Below are 21987 nucleotides of genomic sequence, written 5' to 3' on the forward strand. Positions count from 1 at the left end.
TGACGAATCAGCTAAGTCATTTGACTCCTTACTTTCTATCTGTCTTTTTTACGACAAACAAAGATGGAGTCAAATACCTATAATTTTTTTTAATGCATGAGTTTCATTGACAACCACTAGGATGAAAACTAATGCATCACAATCACTATTTATTCTTTCGTTCTTTTTTTTTTCTGAAGGAAAAACGTGTAATGTTATAACGTTACCCAAATGATTAAGCATCTTTTGGTAGGTTTACGTTTGCATAATTCATTTCTTTGTGTCGTTTTGTCTAATATTGCGCACCAAAAATGGGAGCTAAGATTCCTTCTCTTGTAGGGACAAGTATGAAGTATGATTGCCTTAGCTTCAACTCATCACATGAAATTACCATATTGATTAATTAATTTCATTTATCTTTTTCCACAAATTAAAAATGATCCTCCAATTATGCCAAGTAAGCAGCAGACCACGTGTCACTGATTCTCTAAGGCATATTTTTGGTTATGCCCCTTGAAACTCTAGTTCAATTTAGTTTATTTTCTGAAACGAAATTTGCGTTATTTTGTTCATGAAACTTTTAATGTTTTTAATGGTTTTTACATTTTCCAAATATTAAATCTCTTTTTAAGTTGATGTGGCAAACACATGTTAGCATGTAAGTGGGCTTCCCTAATGTCATGTCACAAACTTAACAGTTTTTTTAACGAAATTGACGGAATGTGACGAAATAAGACGAAAATCAAATTTCAGAGACAAAGTGACGCAAATACACTTTATGAAAATAAAAGTAAGATTAAACTTGAGTTTTAGGAGCATAGCAAAAAAATAGCCTTCTCTAAAACGGCAGAACCTTTATAGCCTTCTTTGAAATACCTTGGATTTATTTGTCAAACGGCAATACTCATGTAAGGAAAACTAATGAAAATGGCTTGAAAACTTTGAGTTTTAATGATAAGAACAAAATAAAGGGTAAAGTGAATAGTACCAGGATTGACTTTTTAGTGTAAAAATGTGGTTTTTCGTTAAAGTGAACAGTACCGGGTGCTTTTCGTTAAAGTTCCCATTTTTATAAATCTACGATGGATTGGATTGGAATGTAAAAGGAGCTACAATCATGCTTGATATTGTACGCTAGATTACATGTTGTAAGTCATACGACACCTTGCCAATGATTAAGCCCTAACAATAGTAACCACTTTAATAATGATGTTGGCCTGCTGGTACCTAAACCATGCATCAATCTGCCGTCCATGTTCGAGTGGTCAACTTCATGCAACTAGCCCGCTCGCTTGTGGGTGACGGCCCTAAGAATTTCTCTATTTGTTTTTTGTTTTAACAAAAAAACATAGGCTTGTTCGGATGTGCTTTTAAAATGACTGAAAGCGTTTTTAGAGAAAATATTTTTGGGTTTCAAAAGTATTTGAAGTGCTTTATACAAAAAAATCAGTTATATGTTTCTCCCAAACTAACCTAGTCATTGTAATTAAGTATCGAATTTGCATCCAATTAAGCCGAGCTTAAAACCGCACATTCACACATAAAGTGAAGAAAAATATGTGTTTAGTGCTTGTCCATTTGTACGTGTTGTATTTTTCTCCTCCAATATCGAAACTGGTACTAGAGATGTTGTAATAACTTCTTCGTTTCGTGATTGCCTTAATGCTGGTTTGGTATTGATGTGCTTTGAAAAAAAAAACTGCTTCTGATGTGCTGTGAGAATACGCTCATTTTTGCTGCTTAACGTTTTCAGCTTTTTTTCACCCAAAACTGTGAAAATAAGTTGTTTTTAAGTGTTTACCAACCATATTTTCGAGCTTAGCTTTTTTTATGCTCACTTTTTATAAAAGCACCTCAGTACCAAACCAGTAATTAATCAATGTGTTGCTGCTCACTCATCTGGTTAGTTCGATTCTCTCTTGATGCTTATTAACAAATATGGCGAGCTAGGAATTCTCTTCTGTGGGACGACAAGGTGGAGAACTCAAACACTAGTGAGTCAACTTGCAGGCCTTTCTTCAGTCTCCCTCTCGTTGGCTTCCTCGTTCATCGTGTTGGATCAAGTCGTTGACGGTGCTTTCTGTGCTACTATAAATTCTGGCGGTGTCCGCGTGATATTTCGCAACAAAGTAGGTAGCTATGCTGAAGATTTTGCTCGTAAAATATCTCACGTGACTAATCCTAAGACAGTTGAGGTTCTAGTTGCACGAGATGGTGTCGGTTTGGCTTTGCAACGAAGTTGGCAGCAAATTATTTTGGATGTGATGCACTACAGGTGGTCAAAGCTGTCGGAAGTTTGCATCCGCTATTGGTTTGTTGATTGATGCTATTAAACTAGTCTGTGTCATATTTGTAGATCCGTCAATGTAGCAGCGCATAGAATGGTTAAGTTGGTCTTATTTTCCAATTTTGCTAATTGTTGGTTTGAAAAGCCCCAAAGTTAATTCAAGACGTCCTCCTTGAGAATTATATGCTTTCCTAATATTATGAATAAAACCATTACCGTTTTTCTCAAAAATAAAAATAAAAATAAATAAGAATAATACTAAGATTACGGGGCCCGAATACATCTAAGAACATGGGACAATATTGCGTCAAATAATCATGTCCCAACACGGATTTGGGCTGACTATGACCCAAAACTTGACAAAAGGGATCCACTGTAATAAAGTTTTTCTTCCTCCTTAATTAAACTACTCAAGCACTTGTCTAAGGGGATGTGCTCTATTGAAATATTTCACATCCACGTATTTCTGAGAAAAAAGAGGAGTTTAAATATCGTAACTCTAATATCAAGGTATTTTGTGAGAAAATTTTATACGCGTCGAATTGTGCAGGTGGTAATTAAAAAATTTGGGATAATATCGGTTTTGTTGAAAGTGGAACATTGACCCGTCTCTATGATAATTCTACATGCTCTTCTGTCTACTCAGGCTTCAAATCTTCATCCCCATAGTTTAAATGAATTCTTTTAAAAAATATAATTTGTATAAACAAACAAAAGAATTCCTACGTATCATCCATTGATGAAGGAGATTTTGATTTTGTGGTATTCGTGTTTATTTGATTAGAAACCGTGTCGACTTCAACATATGTTAACACGAAAATGACAAAGGTCTCTGACATGCTCGGTGCTAATTGTGACTATCCGTTCACGGTTCATCCTTTTGAAGCACACATGGAGAGGGAAATGCCTCATTGATAACTGCCCTATTTGCAACGAAGACATCTTCACCCCCAACTCTCCAACAAAGTCCTTTCCGTCGAGAGATTTTTCAGTGTTACCAGTACACAGGATGGTACATCACGTGTCACTATACAAATGGTGAGATACGTGTGTTAAAAAGTTAATAACTTAAAAAGTAAAATTTCCCACTACTTATATAAAAACACGTGGTGTACCCCTCGTGTTCCGGTCACAATGAAAATTTTCTCCTTTCCTTGCGGTCATCTGATGCACTCAATATGTTTTGAGGTATTTCCCCTTCATAATTTCTTGCTTTTATCCCGAAAGCTTTTGTAAATATTCAGACTTCTTTGCTGGTACTTCTGTTCCTACTTCTATGCCTACACCTTTACGAATTATACCTGCCCAATCCTTGGAGTTTCGTTACTTGAAATTGTTGGGATTGAAGAGGTGAGCTGAAAATGTAGAATATGTTCCTGCATCCTATGATGGATGAGGGACTTCAAAGTACCAAGGAATTTTAGACTCAATTGTTAAACACGCACTACAAGATGTCAAGAACACTACCGATGAACTACTTAAGCACTATATAACAACTACTAATACACTACTAATGCACTACAAAGACGCTAAACTGGGGACTTTCAAATGACACATTTCAAAGTATCTTTAAACGTATTGCATTTGCATCTCGTCATTTCACGTCCCCCTCCTATTTAATTTTTGTGGTGCATTCCTACAAATGTAGCCTAGGTTCCCTGGAACTTTAAAGTCCCTCGTCCAAACGCTCTATTCAGAAAAATATAAACTTAGGAAACAAAAACACTGATTTACAGAATTATGTGGAGGAAGAGGTAAGAATTCGCGTGAATCGTCATGATTGTTCTATATGATTAGAAGAAACTTTGAACTCTCGAGCTGAAGCTTTGAATTCTATCCAACTGAGTTGTGTGATGTGTTGTGCCTCTCGAGCCATACGATTGTCTTGCAGGTGTACCTTCAAATGTTGGATGCATTTTTTGGCTAAACAGGAAACCCTAGACGAGTACGCCGGCCAAACTCAGGTTTGTCATCCTATTTTTCTTGTCATACTAAGTAGCTTCTAACACATCCAAACCTAGATGTTCATTGACCTGCTAAACAAATTGCAGGTCATACTCTGCAATGTCTGTGAGAAGAGAGGAACTGCTCCCTTTCACTGGCTTTACCACAAGTGCCCCTCTTGCGGTTCATACAACAGCAGGCGTCTATGACTCAATTCCAATCGGTACCATGATTTTTTCAAAGCTATTTTATATGTATTCTACAGCTCACAAAAGTCGAAAAACTACGTGAAATATTATTCGATTAAACAAACAGTCGATTATAAACTCAGGTGTAGAACATTGAAGCTAAAAGAAACAAGGAGCTCAGTATGTGGAGTTTTATTAACCAAAAAAAGAAGCAAACAAAATTGTTGGTTTCCCGTATGAATAATCAAATTCATAATAGAAAGAAATCAATGCACAAAAGAAGAAGACGAACCACACTACTTTTCACTGATCATCAGTTGACACTGGTAAGACTAAAGCATGCTGCATCATTCTTCAATGCATTCTCTGCATGCTCCATCGATTGTGTCGTGTCCTTGAACGATTCTTCCGAGCTGCAAGTGAATTCTCATCTTTTAGTGAATTACAATTACGTATGCACCAAATAGATTCAGCCCTGTGTCGCTCGGATTTTTAGAGATAAAGGTTTGAACGAATACATATGCAAAGTGATAATAAAAAAAATGTACCTTGAATCATAAGCCTCTTTGGAATCAATGTATGACTGTCTATCATCGGTGGTGTCAAAAAACGGATGCAACTCATCGTAATCTTGAACAACGTCAGGTTGGATAGAGAGCTGCTGAAGAGCTCCGAGTTCAGATTCAATCGCCTCGGAGTTATTATTGTTGTTGTTGTTGCTGTTGTTAGTCATAAAAGGATTTGAACTCCACAACGGATTTCCAGCATTGTTGTTGCTGTTGTTGACGTTGTCTTTGGAGTCACTGTTATAAGCAGCAGAGCTGTAAGCAGCATCACTGCTGCTAGAGTAAGATTGCTGTTGGTGTTGATTTACAAGAGCCACTGCGGTGGCATTGTTGGTATTAGTGAGAATATAAGGGGGAAGATTGTAGTCGAAAAGTGCGAGGGGGTTATTGGGCGGAGCCATCCCTAGCTCCAACTGTGACGTCACATATTCCGGCATGGACGAAATCTGGTGGTGGCGGTGCTGTCTGTACATTGCCAGCTGTTGGTGGACAGCTTGGAGCTCTTCCTCCGCCACCAGGATTTGGTACTGGAGCTGCCTGATCACCTCCCAGCACCCGTAAACCGGAAACTTGTCGCGCAAGTTAGCTTGGTATATTATGGACCTCATGGCCTCCACCTTCTGGCGAGGGTTGAGATTTTTAAGTATTTTCAAAATGTTGCAGACTCCGAATAGCTTGTGTGCGTTTTGGTACATCTTGGGTTGGTCCGCCGGGAAATAGGGCGCCAAGGGGCACTCCGCCGTGCACTTCCTTCGCTGGTATTTGCACGCGGCGCAGGCCTGGAGGGTGGCGCCCTTAAGGGGCATTTTGCGGATCCCAAAACGCAATCGGAACCAATCCGAGAGCCGGGAACGCGAAAAACCTCGAAAGCAATTGGAGAGGAGGGTGGTGCAGTGTTTGAAATTGAAGAGGAGGAGGAGGAGAGTGGCGGTGAGTTGGAGGAGGAGGAGGAGGGGGAGGAGGAATGGAGGTGGTGGAATGGAGAGCATTTTTTTGGATCTGAAAAGGTCTGGAAATGTGCGGATTTACTGGAAGCAGGGAGAGACCGAGTAAAAGAAAAGATTGAAGAGGGGAAGCGAAAAAGGCGGGGATCGTGTAAGACCGTTGGGGACAAATGTTGGAATTTGGTAACAGAAAAAGTCCTAAACGTTAGGGGCACTTCTTTTTTTGTTTTTTTGTGTTTTTTAACGGTCGTAGCCACTTCACACCGACCCCTCCCAGAATGACGTGGCATATCCAAATTTTCTAGTTTCTAAATACATTGAAGTAAATCGAACTCTGGTAGTTAGAAGTCTCTGTTGAAATTAGGGCATCATTTGGTTTTGCAAGATTCAAAGATACAATGTATCCACTGTTCCAGACTACGACGAAAATTAGACCTTAATGATCTAACAATGTCGAGTAGAAGCGCAATCGCTCAACAAATAAAAGTTACTTTGGGGATAGCGTTAATTCCTCATAGAGGCAGCAATAATATGGTTGTGAACTCGCTATTTATAAGGGTAAGAACTTAAACCTCCCTTACAAGTGAGAATAAATAGCAATTCTCGTAAACCGAAATTACGGAGAGGAGAAGGGGCAATAGATCTTCATTTTTAACCTAATTGTGGTATCAAGATGAAGCAACAAATTTACTGTAATCCGCAGTTCCAAAGACCCCAAAAGGGGAAGGGCCATCATAATGTCATCTATACAACAACCTTTTCAAAATTTGGGGGAAATTTTAGAAAACGTCCAAGCAAAAGACCTTGATTTTCTGTAACCTATCTTCCCCCGTTACAACTGTTACATGCTCTCGAGAAACAACCGGCAATCAATGCCATTTATCGAAACGACATACTACGCTCCTTAAACTCGCATGAACACGCGCAGACAGCCGGTAGTCGTTGTTACTACCTTCTTCGTCCAAGAGTCCAACCTTAAAAGGACAGTTGCAGGGACAGTGAACGTACCACAAGCTTAGACTTTTCGGCTCCTCAATGGTGAAACTCTTTAGATACACGGTTCTTCCTCGAGGACCAGTTGCTCCCACAAAAATTCTTGATTATATCACAAAACTGTCGATTATATATCATCGGAACTCTGGACTTCAACCGGAACATTTCTATCCTTTTTCGTCTTCTGAAATTGGCGCTGTATACTTTACCGTCTAACCAGAAGGATGGAATGCATTTGCTATGAACAACTTCTTACAGTAGATGACGAACGGATGTTACAACACCAACGCTCTCTTGCAAAGTCTAAAAACGTAATGAGTTCCAGAAAAAAAATGCCTAGTTTACAGCTTCAAAGAAAAGAACCTGTGGTTGCAAATGCCCTCTTTCACACATGGTAAGAACATCAGCCCAGCCACCAATCACCTGTAGACACATCAGAGACGAATTATAACAAAGGCAGAAAGGAGCGAAACAAGGCCTGATTTACACTAGAATAACCGACTTTACCTTGACAGTTTTATCATCGTACATAATCCAGCATCCACGGTCATGACTATAGGCAAAGCAATGGTAATGTTGTCCATAGTAGCAAACCTAAAAGTAAATGGTAGATATGAGATAAAACGAAATAGCGGTATCTACAAATTCTTGTTGAAATTCAAAAGTTATGCAAAGATAACATAGGAGAGATTTTTCAATTAAACAAAAGAAATTGGATATATCACAGCTTTCACTACTCCAAATAATAAAAAATAAAAACGCCAGAGAAACCTAAGTTTATGGGTAAGAAATGCAAGCCTTTGTTATTTCACAACCGGAGGAAAAATACACAACGCTGGTTGCATTTTGGGAAATGGAACGCTACTATACGTATGACAAAATTGAGGGTTATCCAAACATGCATACCACAGAAACCAAGTTGTGCGTGGTCTTTGGATCCAGGCCACGATAAAGGACACTGATATCTATCTCAGTATTAAGAGCTGCCAATGTTGCTTTTATGTCATCAGCACTCTCGCATGTCTTCTGCCAGCCCAGAACTGCATGACGAAACAAAAATGTTGATCAGTTTTCATGTTAAGCGAGTTTCCATCTTTAGAAGCATAAGTCAACAATGAATATTCTCCCAATAACTCTTCACGTCACCTGTTGTAAAAACATGTGGTGGGGTTGTGAGAATGTGATGGATATGGTTGAGCTTCCCACAGCCACCAGCTTCAGGATCACAGGCTAACTGATGATTCATCTCCACATGATTTAAAAGCTCATCATAGGAGCTTTCTGTACACATAACCTGAATAGCAAAGAAAGATAAAGACAGATGTGCATAATCTGTAACGATGCCAAAAACAGTAATAAATTGCTGAAAACTAAAAAACAATCAAGAAAATAAACAATCATGAAAGTTCTTAACTGATACCTTCATTGTTCGGAGAGCACTGGCATTTATGTTATGGAAGAAGGAAGTATACTTGAGATGTCTGGACTCCAAACCACAATAGTAGCAATTCATTCGTTCGAAAATGTCCATGCCAAAGATGGAATGCACCATACAAGCATTGTTTGAACAATCCCAAGACCCCGGACAACTACTTTCCACTGACTCAGCATTGGAAAGGCTAGAACCAGGAGTAAACGACCGGTGAAGACAATCAAATATCACCACCAAAACTTCAGAAGCATCATTCATCTGAGCCTGTACAGTTGCTATAATGTTAGAACCAACTTCCAAAAATGAAGATAAATTCTTGACATATGAGCTGATTATGACTTCAGAATAATTGTAGAAGTTGTACAAGAGGTAAGGGCTACAATCAAATTCTCTGAAAATACCTCCTGGAAGAAATTACTTTCTGGATACAGGTTGCTTAAAGCTATTCTCAAAGAAGTAGGGGCAACTGCTTCTCTTCGAGTATCTGCAGACGCATTGCTCAAAGCAGTAAAGATTTCATACAACGCACAGACAACACAAGGATCCCCCACATGACCATGCTCTGATGTTGATCTCCGTAGGTACTCATCTCGAAACAGTCTAACATGCCATAAAGACTGTATTGACAAAATAAAAAAGCAACATTTCAATATCAATAAGATGCTCAGGAAAAATGATATACAATGACAAATGAACTAAGAACATAAATTTGATAAAAACTCTGAATCAACGGACCTGTATAATAACATTCAGAAAGCAGTTGAATTCACCAACTTCATTCTTTAACCCTGTGCCAAATATATCGGTTTCACTCGCATTTTCATTTGTGATGTCATTATGTAAAACACCGTTATCTACATCTGCAGATATTTTTCTGGGCATCCTCAAATTTGAAACTACAGGAAACTTCTGACGTTCTTGGAATGTGTCTGCAGAATAGCATGAATAAAAAAGGTCAGACAGTTGAAAATCTCATACCGTATAGTAAGTGCTCAGAGCCTCATTCAACAACAACAACAACAACAACAACAACAACAACAAAGCCTTTTCCCACTAAATAGGGTCGGCTATATGAATCCTAGAACGCCATTGCGCTCGGTTTTGTGTTCTCCGTTAGATCCAAGTACTCAAGTCTTTTCTTAGGGTCTCTTCCAAAGTTTTCCTAGGTCTTCCTCTACCCCTTCGGCCCTGAACCTCTGTCCCGTAGTCACATTTTCGAACCGGAGCGTTAGTAGGCCTTCTTTGCACATGTCCAAACCACCGGAACCGATTTTCTCTCATATTTCCTTCAATTTTGGCTACTCCTACTTTACCTCGGATATCCTCATTCCCAATCTTATCCTTTCTCGTGTGCCCATACATCCCACGAAGCATCCTCATCTCCGCTACACCCATTTTGTGTACGTGTTGATGCTTCACCGCCCAACATTCTGTGCCATACAAAATCGATGGCCTTATTGCCGTCCTATAAAATTTTCCCTTGAGCTTCAGTGGCCTACGACGGTCACACAACACGCCGGATGCACTCTTACACTTCATCCATCCAGCTTGTATTCTATGGTTGAGATCTCCATCTAATTCTCCGTTCTCTTGCAAGATAGATCCTAGGTAGCGAAAACGGTCACTTTTTGTGATCTTCGCTAGATTGCTCCGGTCATTAGTGTGGATAAGAATATAAATGGATAGAGATAGGAAAGCAAACACAAGATGTACGTGGTTCACCCAGATTGGCTACGTCCACGGAATAGAGGAGTTCTCATTAATTGTGAAGGGTTTACACAAGTACATAGGTTCAAGCTCTCCTTTAGTGAGTACAAGTGAATGATTTAGTACAAATGACATTAGGAAATATTGTGGGAGAATGATCTCGTAACCACGAAACTTCTAAGTACCGGAGTGTGGTATCGTCTTGACTTGCCTTATCTGTCTCATAGGTAGATGTTGCATCTTCTCTGGAAGTACTCTTCCTCCATCCAGGGGTGGTATCTGTAACTGGTGGAGATGCACAAGGTAATGTATCAATTTCACTTGAAGCTTACTTGTAGTTTCAGGCTTGGTCAAGCGCGATACAAACCATGTAGTAGGAGTCCCCCAAGTCGCCGGGCTAGGGGATCTGCTGAAAGAGGTGACAGACAAAGTAAGCAATCAGAGCTCCGGCTGATTGTTCACATTCTCCCTATCTTGCAGGCAGCATGAAGGATAAAGAGAAGAAAAATGAGAAGAGATGATATGGGATACTTTTGCTTTTGAAGAAGTAACTTTCCACAGGCTTATTCTTGAACCGGGCTGGAGGGTTTTCTGGTTTCCTCCAGAGTATAAGGCCGACTGAAGAATTTGAGGGTCAAAACAAGTCCATCAAATCTAGAGTACGTTCGACCCTGCTGATATGGGATACTTTTGCTTTTGACAGAGTAGTGGATGTATCGGCACGTGTGCTGTTACACTTGTCTCCACATGCTTCCTTGTATCCTTCTCACTTGCCCTATCTGTTCCTCAGGCAGATGCGGTATCTTCCCTGGAAGCATAAGATGTTGAAGATGAGTACTCGAGAGCAATGCCAGGTAAGTAATCAGGTAAGGGGTTCCAGGCAGTCAGTTCCTGGCTGGAAGCTTGATTCCAAATGCTGACTGATTGCTCTCTTTCTCCTTGTCTTGCAGGTAAGAACAAGGCCAAAGGAAAAGACAGGGAAAAAGCATGATATGGGATACTCTTGCTTTTAACCCTGATGATATGAGATATTCTTGCTCTAGTATAGCTTGTTTACAGAGGTATTATCGGGGGGAAAGAAAGCTGAATATTTCGAAAGGCTTCGTTGGGAGTGCCCTCTCAGATAAGAGAAAGTATTGAGCATTTTTGCAGGTCTGCCTGTCCGTTAGGGATGGAGGTCGACATATATAGGAGTCTCCCTAACATCAAGTAATAATGCTATTCCTTTACCCTGCTTGGTCATAGCACGGTAGTGGGAGCTGCCAGCTTCACATGTTTTAACTCTGTCAGAGCACTTTGAAAAAGTGGTCTGTGGTATCTGGAAAGCTGATGTTGCGTGTGAAGATTATAGACAAGCTTTATCCAAGGAGATCCAGCTCTTGAAGTTGGGAAAGTGGTGCCTCTTCGGTTTTCGAACAAGCAATCCTGTCGGGGATCTGGCTCTCGAGATTCGGATAACGATGCCTCTTCGATTTTTGAGAAAGCAATCCTGCTGGGGGTCTGGCTCTCGAGATTCGGAGAGCGGTGTCTCTTCGATTTTTGAGAAAGTAATCATGTTGGGAGTCTGGCTCTCGAGATTCGGAGAGCGGTGCCTCTTCGATTTTGGAGCAAGCAATCTTGTTGGGAGTGTTTTCTCGAATGTGAGTAAAGGTTGGGCATGTTTGCTAGTCTACCTTGCCACGAAGCACAGAGGTTGATACACAGGGACTTTCCAATTATCCAGCAGTGGTACTGTTCCTTTACCCTCTCTTCGATTTTTTAGAAAGTAATCATGTTGGGAGTCTGACTCTCGAGATTCGGAGGGCGGTGCCTTTTCGATTTTGGAGCAAGCAATCTTGTTGGGAGTGTTTTCTCGAATGTGAGTAAAGGTTGGGCATGTTTGCTAGTCTACCTTGCCACGAAGCACAAAGGTTGACACACAGGGACTTTCCAATTATCCAGCAGTGGTACTGTTCCTTTACCCTCTCTTCGATTTTTTAGAAAGTAATCATGTTGGGAGTCTGACTCTCGAGATTCGGAGGGCGATGCCTCTTCGATTTTGGAGCAAGCAATCCTGTTGGGAGTGTTTTCTCGAATGTGAGTAAAGGTTGGGCATCTTTGCTAGTCTACCTTGCCACAAAGCACAGAGGTTGACACACCGGGACTTTCCAATTATCCAGCAGTGGTACTGTTCCTTTACCCTTGTGGGTAATAATATGGTAGCTAGACCTTCAAAATTTATGTGTCTAACTTTGTTAGTGTTGTTTCTTTGCAATTCTTTTACCCTTCTTGGTCAGAGCGATGTAGCGGGAGCTGCAAGCTTCACGTGTCTCAACTTTGTCAGAGATCTTTAGCAAAGTTATCTGTGGTACCCATGAGTTACTGTTGCGTGTGGGAAGTGGGTGATTGAACAGTACGATTCATGTGCTTTCTACTTCGCCCGAAATCTTCGACAGAATGCCCATAATTTCCGCAAAGCTGAGTGTGCGTGTGACAGGTGCTGACAAGGCTGGAAAAGTAGGTGCCTCTTCGATTTCTGAGATCAGCCCTCGTGGTCTCTGAGCAGCCCATCTTTTGAGAAAGCAAGCCTCTTCGATTTCTGAGATCGGCCTTCGTGGTCTTTGAGCAGCCCAGCTTTTGAGAAAGCAAACGCCTCTTCGATTTCTAAGATCGACCCTCGTGGTCTCTGAGCAGCCCAGCTTTTGAGAAAGCAAACGCCTCTTCGATTTCTGAGCAGGCGCCTCTTCGATTTCTGAAGCTTCGTCGAGTGCAGATTTTTATAGGGGCTGACATTAAGTTCCAAAGCACACTTGAATATCCACCAGTAGAAGCTCCATTCTTGCACTTCTAAGATCTTGATTTGTCCGACCTCTTCTCTCTTCAACACATTTGAAAATGTCTGGCCCCTCCGACCGTCGTTTTGACTTGAACCTTGTTGAAGAGGCAGCCCCGCCTTCTCCAGACAACATATGGCGCCCATCCTTCGTCTCCCCTACTGGTCCTCTTACCGTTGGGGATTCCGTGATGAAGAATGATATGACCGCTGCGGTAGTGGCCAGGAACCTTCTCACTCCTAAAGATAACTGACTACTTTCCAAACGGTCTGATGAGTTGGCTGTTAAGGATTCTCTGGCTCTTAGTTTCAGTGTGCAGGTTCTGTGTCTAATATGGCCCAACGCCTATTTGCTCGAACCCGCCAAGTTGAATCATTGGCGGCTGAAGTGATGAGCCTCAAACAGGAGATTAGAGGGCTCAAGCATGAGAATAAACAGTTGCACCGGCTCGCACATGACTATGCTACAAACATGAAGATGAAGCTTGACCAGATGAAGGAATCTGATGGTCAGGTTTTACTTGATCATCAGAGATTTGTGGGTTTGTTCCAAAGGCATTTATTGCCTTCGTCTTCTGGGGCTGTACCGCATAATGAAGCTCCAAATGATCAACCTCTGATGCCTCCTCCTTCTAGGGTTTTGTCCAGTACTGAGGCTCCGAATGATCCCCCTCCAGTGCCTTCTCTTTCTGGGGCTCTACCGACTGCTGAGACTTCTCCTAAGCAACCTTTGTGAAGGCTCCCTCTTGTTTGTTTATTTTGACTCAAGTATATGTACATATTTGTAACTTATCGGGAATATCAATAAATAAGCTTTCCTTCATTTCAACGTATTGTGTTAAATACACCAAAGCCTTCTTCGCTAAGTTCTTTGAATTTTCTTTTGTTGAAGCTTTGTGAGTGGAGCATGTAGGGTGAGGTAGTGTTCCCTTAATTTCCCGAGTGAGGAAAACTTCTCGGTTGGAGACTTGGAAAATCCAAGTCACTGAGTGGGATCGGCTATATGAATCTTAGAACGCCATTGTGTTCTGTCATGTGTCATGTCCTCCGTTAGATCCAAGTACTCTAAGTCTTTTCTTAGGGTCTCTTCCAAAGTTTTCCTAGGTCTTCCTTTACCCCTTCGGCCCTGAACCTCTGTCCCATAGTCGCATCTTCTAATCGGAGCGTCAGTAGGCCTTCTTTGCACATGTCCAAACCACCGTAACCGATTTTCTCTCATCTTTCCTTCAATTTCAGCTACTCCTACTTTACCCCGGATATCCTCATTCCTAATCTTATCCTTTCTCGTGTGCCCACACATCCAACGAAGCATCCTCATCTCCGCTACACCTATTTTGTGTACGTGTTGATGCTTCACCGCCCAACATTCTGTGCCATACAGCATCGCCGGTCTTATTGCCGTCCTATAAAATTTTCCCTTGAGCTTCAGTGGCATACGGCGGTCACACAACACGCCGGATGCACTCTTCCACTTCATCCATCCAGCTTGTATTCTATGGTTGAGATCTCCATCTAATTCTCCGTTCTTTTGCAAGATAGATCCTAGGTAACGAAAACGGTCGCTCTTTGGTATTTCTTGATCTCCGATCCTCACCCCTAACTCGTTTTGGCCTCCAATTGCACTGAACTTGCACTCCATATATTCTGTCTTTGATCGGCTTAGGCGAAGACCTTTAGATTCCAACACTTCTCTCCAAAGGTTAAGCTTTGCATTTACCCCTTCCTAAGTTTCATCTATCAACACTATATCGTCTGCGAAAAGCATACACCAAGGAATATCATCTTGAATATATCCTGTTAACTCATCCATTACCAACGCAAAAAGGTAAGGACTTAAGGATGAGCCTTGATGTAATCCTACAGTTATGGGAAAGCTTTCGGTTTGTCCTTCATGAGTTCTTACGGCAGTCTTTGCTCCTTCATACATATCCTGTATAGCTTGGATATATGCTACTCGTACTCTTTTCTTCTCTAAAATCCTCCAAAGAATGTCTCTTGGGACCCTATCATACGCTTTTTCCAAATCTATAAAGACCATGTGAGACAGCTAGTGATAGTACAACTTGACAAGGTTTAGCATATTTTGTTGAGACTACATTAAACACTCTCCACAGCCCTCTATCAAACTTAGATCACATACTTGCTGTCAGCATATCTTTTGCTATTCATGCATGATTCTGAACCACATTATTGCACAGAATTATATATCAAGACGAAGAAATATTCTACTTAATGCTTTTTCCTGATGATAATAACTAAAACTGGTGCAAATCTACCAGAGATGACTGCTTTTCTATTGTCCCAACAAGTCAAGGCTACTGATGTGACTCACTTATAGTTGAACTCCCACATGAACAAATCTGAGACTACTTATCTTATTCATTGATAGACCATCCGATAGACTACTCAAACAAATATGCAAATCATATCTGTTAGCTACAAAAATGGAGACGGAATTCCTCCTCACATACCTCGCCCTACCATGGGTTGAATCCTAGACCTCCTCTTTATTATAGAGGGGTACCACTGTGATTACCATGGTCAGGGGTTTATACCTGTAAAGAATAAATAAGTAACATAACAAAGAGACCACTGAAATAAGAGAATAATTTTACCAAGGCTTTGGCGTACGGCCTTTTTGAGGTCAGCTTGGAACCTTTCTTCATCGTCTTCCTCTGCTCGTTTCTGTCTCAATTCCTGTATTCCATTGTCTGCCAAAACAGTATAACCGGTTTTCACTTGACAAAACTCATGCTCATACTAACTCCAAATTTGCAAAAATATAAAAAATAAAAATAAAAAAGATAGATTGTCAATGGTCATATTTACAGAGCAGTAAAAACAGCGTTTAAATGAAAGGACATAAACTTCATGCTAATGCAACCATAGGACGAATCACTAAACAATATAAAATTCTAAATTTATAATAAACTACTAGAAAACATTTTTGGATGAGCAAGTAGAGATGAGATTACTAAGTAAAATTCATACTACAAAAGAAATATCATTTTATAAAGATATTACCTAAAATCTTAGGTAAACATTTTTCCCTTAACAATAAAATGAGAATACGTGAAAGGACAAAATTGGCCAGTCACCAAGCAAACAAAAACAGGGCAACTAGTGTTGACATTGTTCACCGTACTGTAAAAAATGATCAAGCATAAAAAATAGAGTGGAAACCAATGAAGGATAAGTAAACTTACGGTTGTTCATAAGGAGATTGTCATGTGAACCCTCAACACTTGACCTCCCAACTTCAACATTTTCGTTTCCAGTTGACAAGCCTTGAGACTTTCCATCAGGCACTTTTGTGGAACTCCTCTGTCTTCGGTTTTTCCTTCCTGTCCGTCGATCAGAAGGCAAACAACCATCCTCTTCTACAATTCCTCCATTTGCCAGTCCTGCTCAAGAAGATACACAATGAGAAACATCTCCTATAATTAAATTAACCCCAACCTCATACAAGGAAATCCTACACCAACCTTGGTTAACTTTAGCTTGATGAGCACCAGAAGCGGTAGAAGAATTGGCTGGCACTGCAGAACCATTTGCCATGTTAACGGGAAGACCTTCTAAATTGTTGGGGAATCCAGTCTTCTGTGTCAACTGCTCGTAGATAGTACACTTTCATCAGGTTTACTACTCTCTGTAAATATCCTCTAATTTAGACAGTATGGTATTCCTCTTCAAATATCTTAGTATCCAGTTCCATATACCAAATATTTACTAAATTTAATCTAGAAAGAAGGAAACACATACAAGAAGGGCACAGCCTAACAATGATTACCTGGACAGAAGGCTTGAATGGCTCATTAACATCTTGACCATTAGCACAAGACTCCAAGTTAACATCATCCAATCCCTCCACCACCTTCTCTGGATGCAATTGAGTAGATTTCTTGTTTTGCTCAGCAAGGTGCTTCTGCTTAGCTTCCTTCTCAATTTGTCTTTGATACTCTAAAGTTTCTTCAAGCTTTCTTTCCTCTTCTTCAAGTTCAATTCTCCGTTTGCATTCCTCTTCCTGCTGTTTCAAGTCATTGCCATTCACAGAAATCACCAGCTCAGGATCTGGAAGTTCACCATCAGATGCCTCTGGAAAGGTACTGCAGCAAGAGACACATCAAATATACATTAAAAATAAACTATAGACAGTACCCAGCAATTATAATGGAAGGATAGCATTATTAGGATAGAGTCAATTTGAATGTGCATGTTAGGAGCAAGGAGACATACAGCTCAGAGGTCTCATCATGATGAAAGTACTCATCCGAAACCCCATTACCCTACAGAAGTATGAATAAAATAATGGATATCAGGATGTCTTCATGGATTTGTAACATACATATTGAACACCACAAAGAAAATGACAACCAGAAAACATGATTAAAACCTTTGAATCTTTTGCTTTTCTAAACTCCTTGTTCTTCTTCTTATCCTTTGTTTTTTCCTGTGTATGTCTCAAATTATCGTTTTCCCCCCTGACACCTTTCTTAGAATCAAGTGCAAGTTCTGCCAAAAATGCTTCCCTTGCAGCATCGGACTTTTCTGTGGCATCTTGCTCAGCCAGATCCTCCAAATGTGCCTATAAGTATAGACACAAGAATACATACTGTTAAATTCAGAACCTTTAAATATGGCACAAACATTAAATTTGTTTAATACATACCCGCAGGTATGACTTCACTAGGGGCAACAGTATCGACCGATAATCATGGGCAGAAACAGGTTCAAGCTTAACTTCCAATTGCTGCATTCCAGTAACATTTCGCATAATCCGTACATCTATTTTGCTAAGCTGCATGAAAGAACAACTGAGGTAAAATGGCAACGACCAATTCATTATTTCAATTAAATGGTAAGCCAACTTAGAATCTACCAACCGACCTCTACATATAATTGTTCTTTCTGTCTCCGAATTGCAACTTCTACACATGCGTCCACCTGATGAGCATAATCCTTGGCCCTCCAATCATCATCCCCATATTCCAAATCAAATAACTGAGAAGTCACAGGACCATACGTTTCCTCATATCCAAACTGGTTAATGTTTAGAGCTTCATATTCCTTTAACACATTTGATATGGCATCTAATTCAATCCTATTGCTGAGGAACATCACATCATTCTCTCTCTCAAGAAGCTCTTCTCTTCTCTTCCGTAGAACGGACTCAAAGCTTCGGTGGCCAAACTCTGTGACATTTTCCCTCTTCTTACCTTCTTCAATACAAAGATCCTCCACTGCCTGTAATGCTTCTTCATAGCTTAAATGCTCACACTTTCTCTCACAAAGAGACTGCAGGTCGTAAAACTCCTTTTCAAGCATCTGAAGGATTTCCATCCCTTGTTGCGTTTTCTCTTCTTTTGCGTGTACCCATGAAGTCAATTGTTCCCCACTAGTTGGACCAGCAAATATCCAGGACAGCAGAGCATCGGAATCAGGAGGAACCCCATTTCCATTACCAACGACAGCAGCAGGAGCAGCGTCACTGACAGTAAGATGACCAACATCACATGTACATTCAGATGACAATAGACTCTCATCCAAAATGAGGCAGGATGCATCTCCATTGAGAACAATCCTCTCTTTAATCTCTACACCCTTATTTGTGCTATTCGCATCATCTGCAGGAATGCTACCTTTGTCAGAATATCTACCTAAACCACAAGCATGGGACAGGTCCTGCAAGAACTTGAGGATTTTCCTAAGCTGGGTAGCTCCTAGAAAGAAAATGCACATAGGTGTTTGCTCCACACCGTGGTTGAGAAGCTGAGAACAGGACGCCTGTAGCTCATCCATTGTAAATTGTATCACCCTGTTAAGATGGCTTGCAGCAAGATATTTGTGCCTGATAAGCACCTCAAATAAGGCATGAATTCTTTCAAGAAGCTTTTCGCGCTCAGAATCATCAGATACTGGCCAACCATTTGCAACAGAAGAATATGCAATTAACCCATTTTCCTCCTCGCACACAACACGGGCAAGTTTCTCATGGTTATTTCCCTCAACAATACAGTCACTAGGACTATCCCCAAGCATTTCCTTCTCAGGTGAAGAATCCCATGCATCTTTGAAACACTCATCACAATCCTTGTTCTGATTCCCAGAGTAGAAATCCTCAACAAACTCATGCTCCTTGCATTTTCTTTGATCCCTAAGCATCCCAACTGCAGAAGACGCATCCAACGGTCTCCAAGAACTATTAAGCAGCATCTCAGTCCATTCATTATCAACATTTTGAGGCAAAACCGACTGCATTTTGGGCATAAGGTTTCCCATATGCTCTTGCACAACATGGTGCATATGGGACTCACCATCCACAAACTTCTCATTACATCTACAACAAACCCAGAACTTCCAGCTCCTCTTACCCTCTGCAAATGCCAATGCCTCTGATAAAACCTCATTTGCCAAACCATCCTTAGATGAACTAAACTTCGCCTTAAGATCACTAACTCTAACCTTAAGTAACTCTTTCTTCATATCAACACTCATTGATTTCCAGTATGACCGAACTAGATCCTTCCTCTCTGCAGAGGACCCGTTTTTCCTCAAGTTCCCAAACTTTCTCCTCTCACTACCTCTCTGACTGAACCCCGACGATGAATCCAATCCCCTGTCACTCTTCTCACCCTCATTGCCCAATTGGGGCACCTCAGACTTCTGCTGCAAGAGCCTCGCCGCTGCCACTCTCACTTCAATCTCTTTCCTTCTCTCCTCCGGCGTCTTAGTCGCCTTCTTAATCTCATTAGGCCGCCTGGTCTGCACCAGCCTCACCTCCATTGGGTCCTCGGTGGCCCTCCGAATCGGAATCAACCGAAACTTCTCCTCCCCATTGCCCAAATTCTTCATCCAAGTCGAAATGGAAGCGATATTGGACTTCTGAATCAGCTGCCTTAGCTCATTCTGCACGTGCCCAATTCGAGCATCGGCGGTCAATATCTTCTGCTGGCTCTCCTCCTGCAAGCTCTCCCTGGCGGGATCAACAGGCTTCTCGATCGCCAGCGCCCGCTCGCACTCCGCCACCACTTCCTCGTACTCCTTCCCGTCGTTGGCCGCCTCGTAGAGCAAATTGGCGTAGAAGTGCGCGAACTCGATCGAGCTCGGAGACAGCTCGACGGCTCGGCGCGCGGAGTCGATCGCGTTCCGCAAATGCCGCTGCTTCGAGTTGGGGTCGTCGATAATCGAGGCGACCTTGACGCACACAGTTCCCTGGACTCGGTGAATCAGCGCCGAGTGACCCGAGTTCTCGTACCGCTGGCACGACTCCTTCATCAGCCGCAGCGCCTTGGTGTGGTTCCCCCGCCGAAGAGCCGTCAGGGCCCGCTCGCATTCCACCTTCGCCGCCGAGCCGTCCGATTCGATCATCGGCAACGGCGAGGATTCGATCTTGTTATTCGAGAGGAGTAGAGCATCGGTCTCGGCGGCCGCTAGAGTAGTATCAGATTGGGATGGAATGACAGCATCTCCATCGGCCGCCGGGAGTGGCTGAACCGCCGCCGGCGACTGCTTGGGCCGCGGAGCAGCGTTTCGCTTCTTATTCCCCATGTATCGAACTCTCTCCCAATCCCGAATTCACATGCATATATATATAATTATATCTCTATTTTATCTGTATATATGTGCACCTATACATATACATATATGTATAGAGAGAGAAAGTTGTAGGGCTACTTATTGGGGAACGATGGTGGGGGTAGAACTGGAATTTCGCAAGGGGACGGAGGCGATGAGTGGTCGGCGGCGATTTTAGGGAGAGAGAGAGAGGGACTCTACCCAGTACATACTGGTAGCAGCGGCCATGGAGGAGGGAGGAGGGAGGAGGGGATTAGAGGTTTGATGAGGAAATAATTAAGGGAGAAAGGAGTATGTTAAAATTGTTCTTAATTATGGTTTATCTTTTTATTTTTGGCTAAATTATGGTTTTAGAATATGGTTTTAATTGGGATAGTGGGGTAAGGCAATCTCTCTCTCTCTCTCTCTCTCTCCAAACGGGTTAGTCATAATAATTAGGTATTAACTTGTTTGGTGACGCTCTTTGATTTGCTGGATGTACTTAATTCCATGTTTTGAGATCGTGGAGGTGATTAGTTGATGCGATAGACCCATAGGCATTGTACTTCCTATCCCAATATATGATTTGAGATTTTGTTCTCGTATGATCTCCGTGTAATACAATACTAAACAGTTTTATTGATCTGTGTAATCTTGTGGTTTCAGATGAGCTCGGACAAGTACTTGAAGTCTACTCATTGCTTTGCGATTAGTGATGCTTTATTGTATATGTTTAAACCTAGTTTCAAAGACACTTTTTCGAACTGAGTTTTTCGTAATATGTATCTGTAATGCCATTTTTATCAATAAAAATGAATTCTATTAACGGTAATGGTAATGAATGGGAACCTGTAATCGTCAAAATTTATGTCTCGCTTACCAAATGAATATAAATTCTACTAACCGTAATATTAGTGATTTGATACTTACTTCGATTTAAGTAAAAAAAAAATCAAATTTAAATGTAAAGAGTAAGCACACTTAGTAAACTAGCATGAAGTACAGTGTGTTTTGAGAGTACTTCCTTGAGAAGGCTTTTCTTTCGTACGTGTAGAAGTTTTATTTACGGTTTTACCCCATGGGAATCTTCTTACAGAATACAAAAATAAAATTCCATTACGAGACCTTTTTTTTTTTTAACAAAACGCTTGTAATTTAAATGATTAAGCGTATTTACTCATACTCGACAACTAAAATTTAGTGTTCGATTTTTTCCTCTCATATCACACATGAAATTTAGTAAAATAAATAAATAAAAATGTTGGTCTCGATCATATTAGGTAGGGTTAAAGGGACGATGCATACTTAACAACAATTTAAAACATGTAAATACTTTGCTTTATATGGACCGGCATCATGCATAACAACCGGCAAGCTGAAGTAAATAGTTAATAGCCCCATCAATCTCACAAAAGCTGATTCTGCAACTCGTGCCAGGCCTCTCCCTCGAGCCCGCTCGAGCTCAATCATCAGCACACGTTGGACCAAGTTGCTTAGGCTTTTTGACCGTATTTGAAAGCCAATCCATCGGGCTATTGCCCACGGTGAAACTGCTCTTATCGAAGTTTCTCTCCATCTCTC

The 21987-nt window shown here is 41.2% G+C and overlaps 2 protein-coding genes and 1 long non-coding RNA gene across 3 annotated transcripts; all 3 read right to left on the reverse strand.

Annotated features, from left to right (window-relative positions):
• Positions 1-4558: 4558 nt before the first annotated feature.
• Positions 4559-6303, reverse strand: LOC126625974 (LOB domain-containing protein 27-like). The gene is made up of 2 exons (XM_050295113.1): positions 4947-6303; positions 4559-4811 (listed from the first exon to the last, which is right to left on the reverse strand). The coding sequence occupies exons 1-2, from the start codon at positions 5951-5953 to the stop codon at positions 4712-4714; spliced, it is 1107 nt and encodes a 368-aa protein (XP_050151070.1). The 5' UTR covers positions 5954-6303; the 3' UTR covers positions 4559-4711.
• Positions 6304-6524: 221 nt separating this feature from the next.
• LOC126625966 (uncharacterized) lies at positions 6525-20736 on the reverse strand. The gene is made up of 15 exons (XM_050295095.1): positions 17740-20736; positions 17522-17650; positions 17246-17437; positions 17089-17138; positions 16643-16958; positions 16338-16461; positions 16059-16256; positions 15468-15563; positions 9069-9262; positions 8735-8950; positions 8322-8597; positions 8048-8195; positions 7808-7941; positions 7409-7495; positions 6525-7324 (listed from the first exon to the last, which is right to left on the reverse strand). The coding sequence occupies exons 1-15, from the start codon at positions 20398-20400 to the stop codon at positions 7238-7240; spliced, it is 4908 nt and encodes a 1635-aa protein (XP_050151052.1). The 5' UTR covers positions 20401-20736; the 3' UTR covers positions 6525-7237.
• Positions 10572-12778, reverse strand: LOC126625977 (uncharacterized). Its single transcript, XR_007624547.1, has 2 exons — positions 12150-12778; positions 10572-11931 (listed from the first exon to the last, which is right to left on the reverse strand). It is a non-coding gene; the product is annotated as an uncharacterized LOC126625977 (long non-coding RNA).
• Positions 20737-21987: the final 1251 nt, after the last annotated feature.

The sequence above is a fragment of the Malus sylvestris genome, chromosome 6, assembly GCF_916048215.2.
Source record: "Malus sylvestris chromosome 6, drMalSylv7.2, whole genome shotgun sequence".
NCBI lineage: Eukaryota > Viridiplantae > Streptophyta > Magnoliopsida > Rosales > Rosaceae > Malus > Malus sylvestris.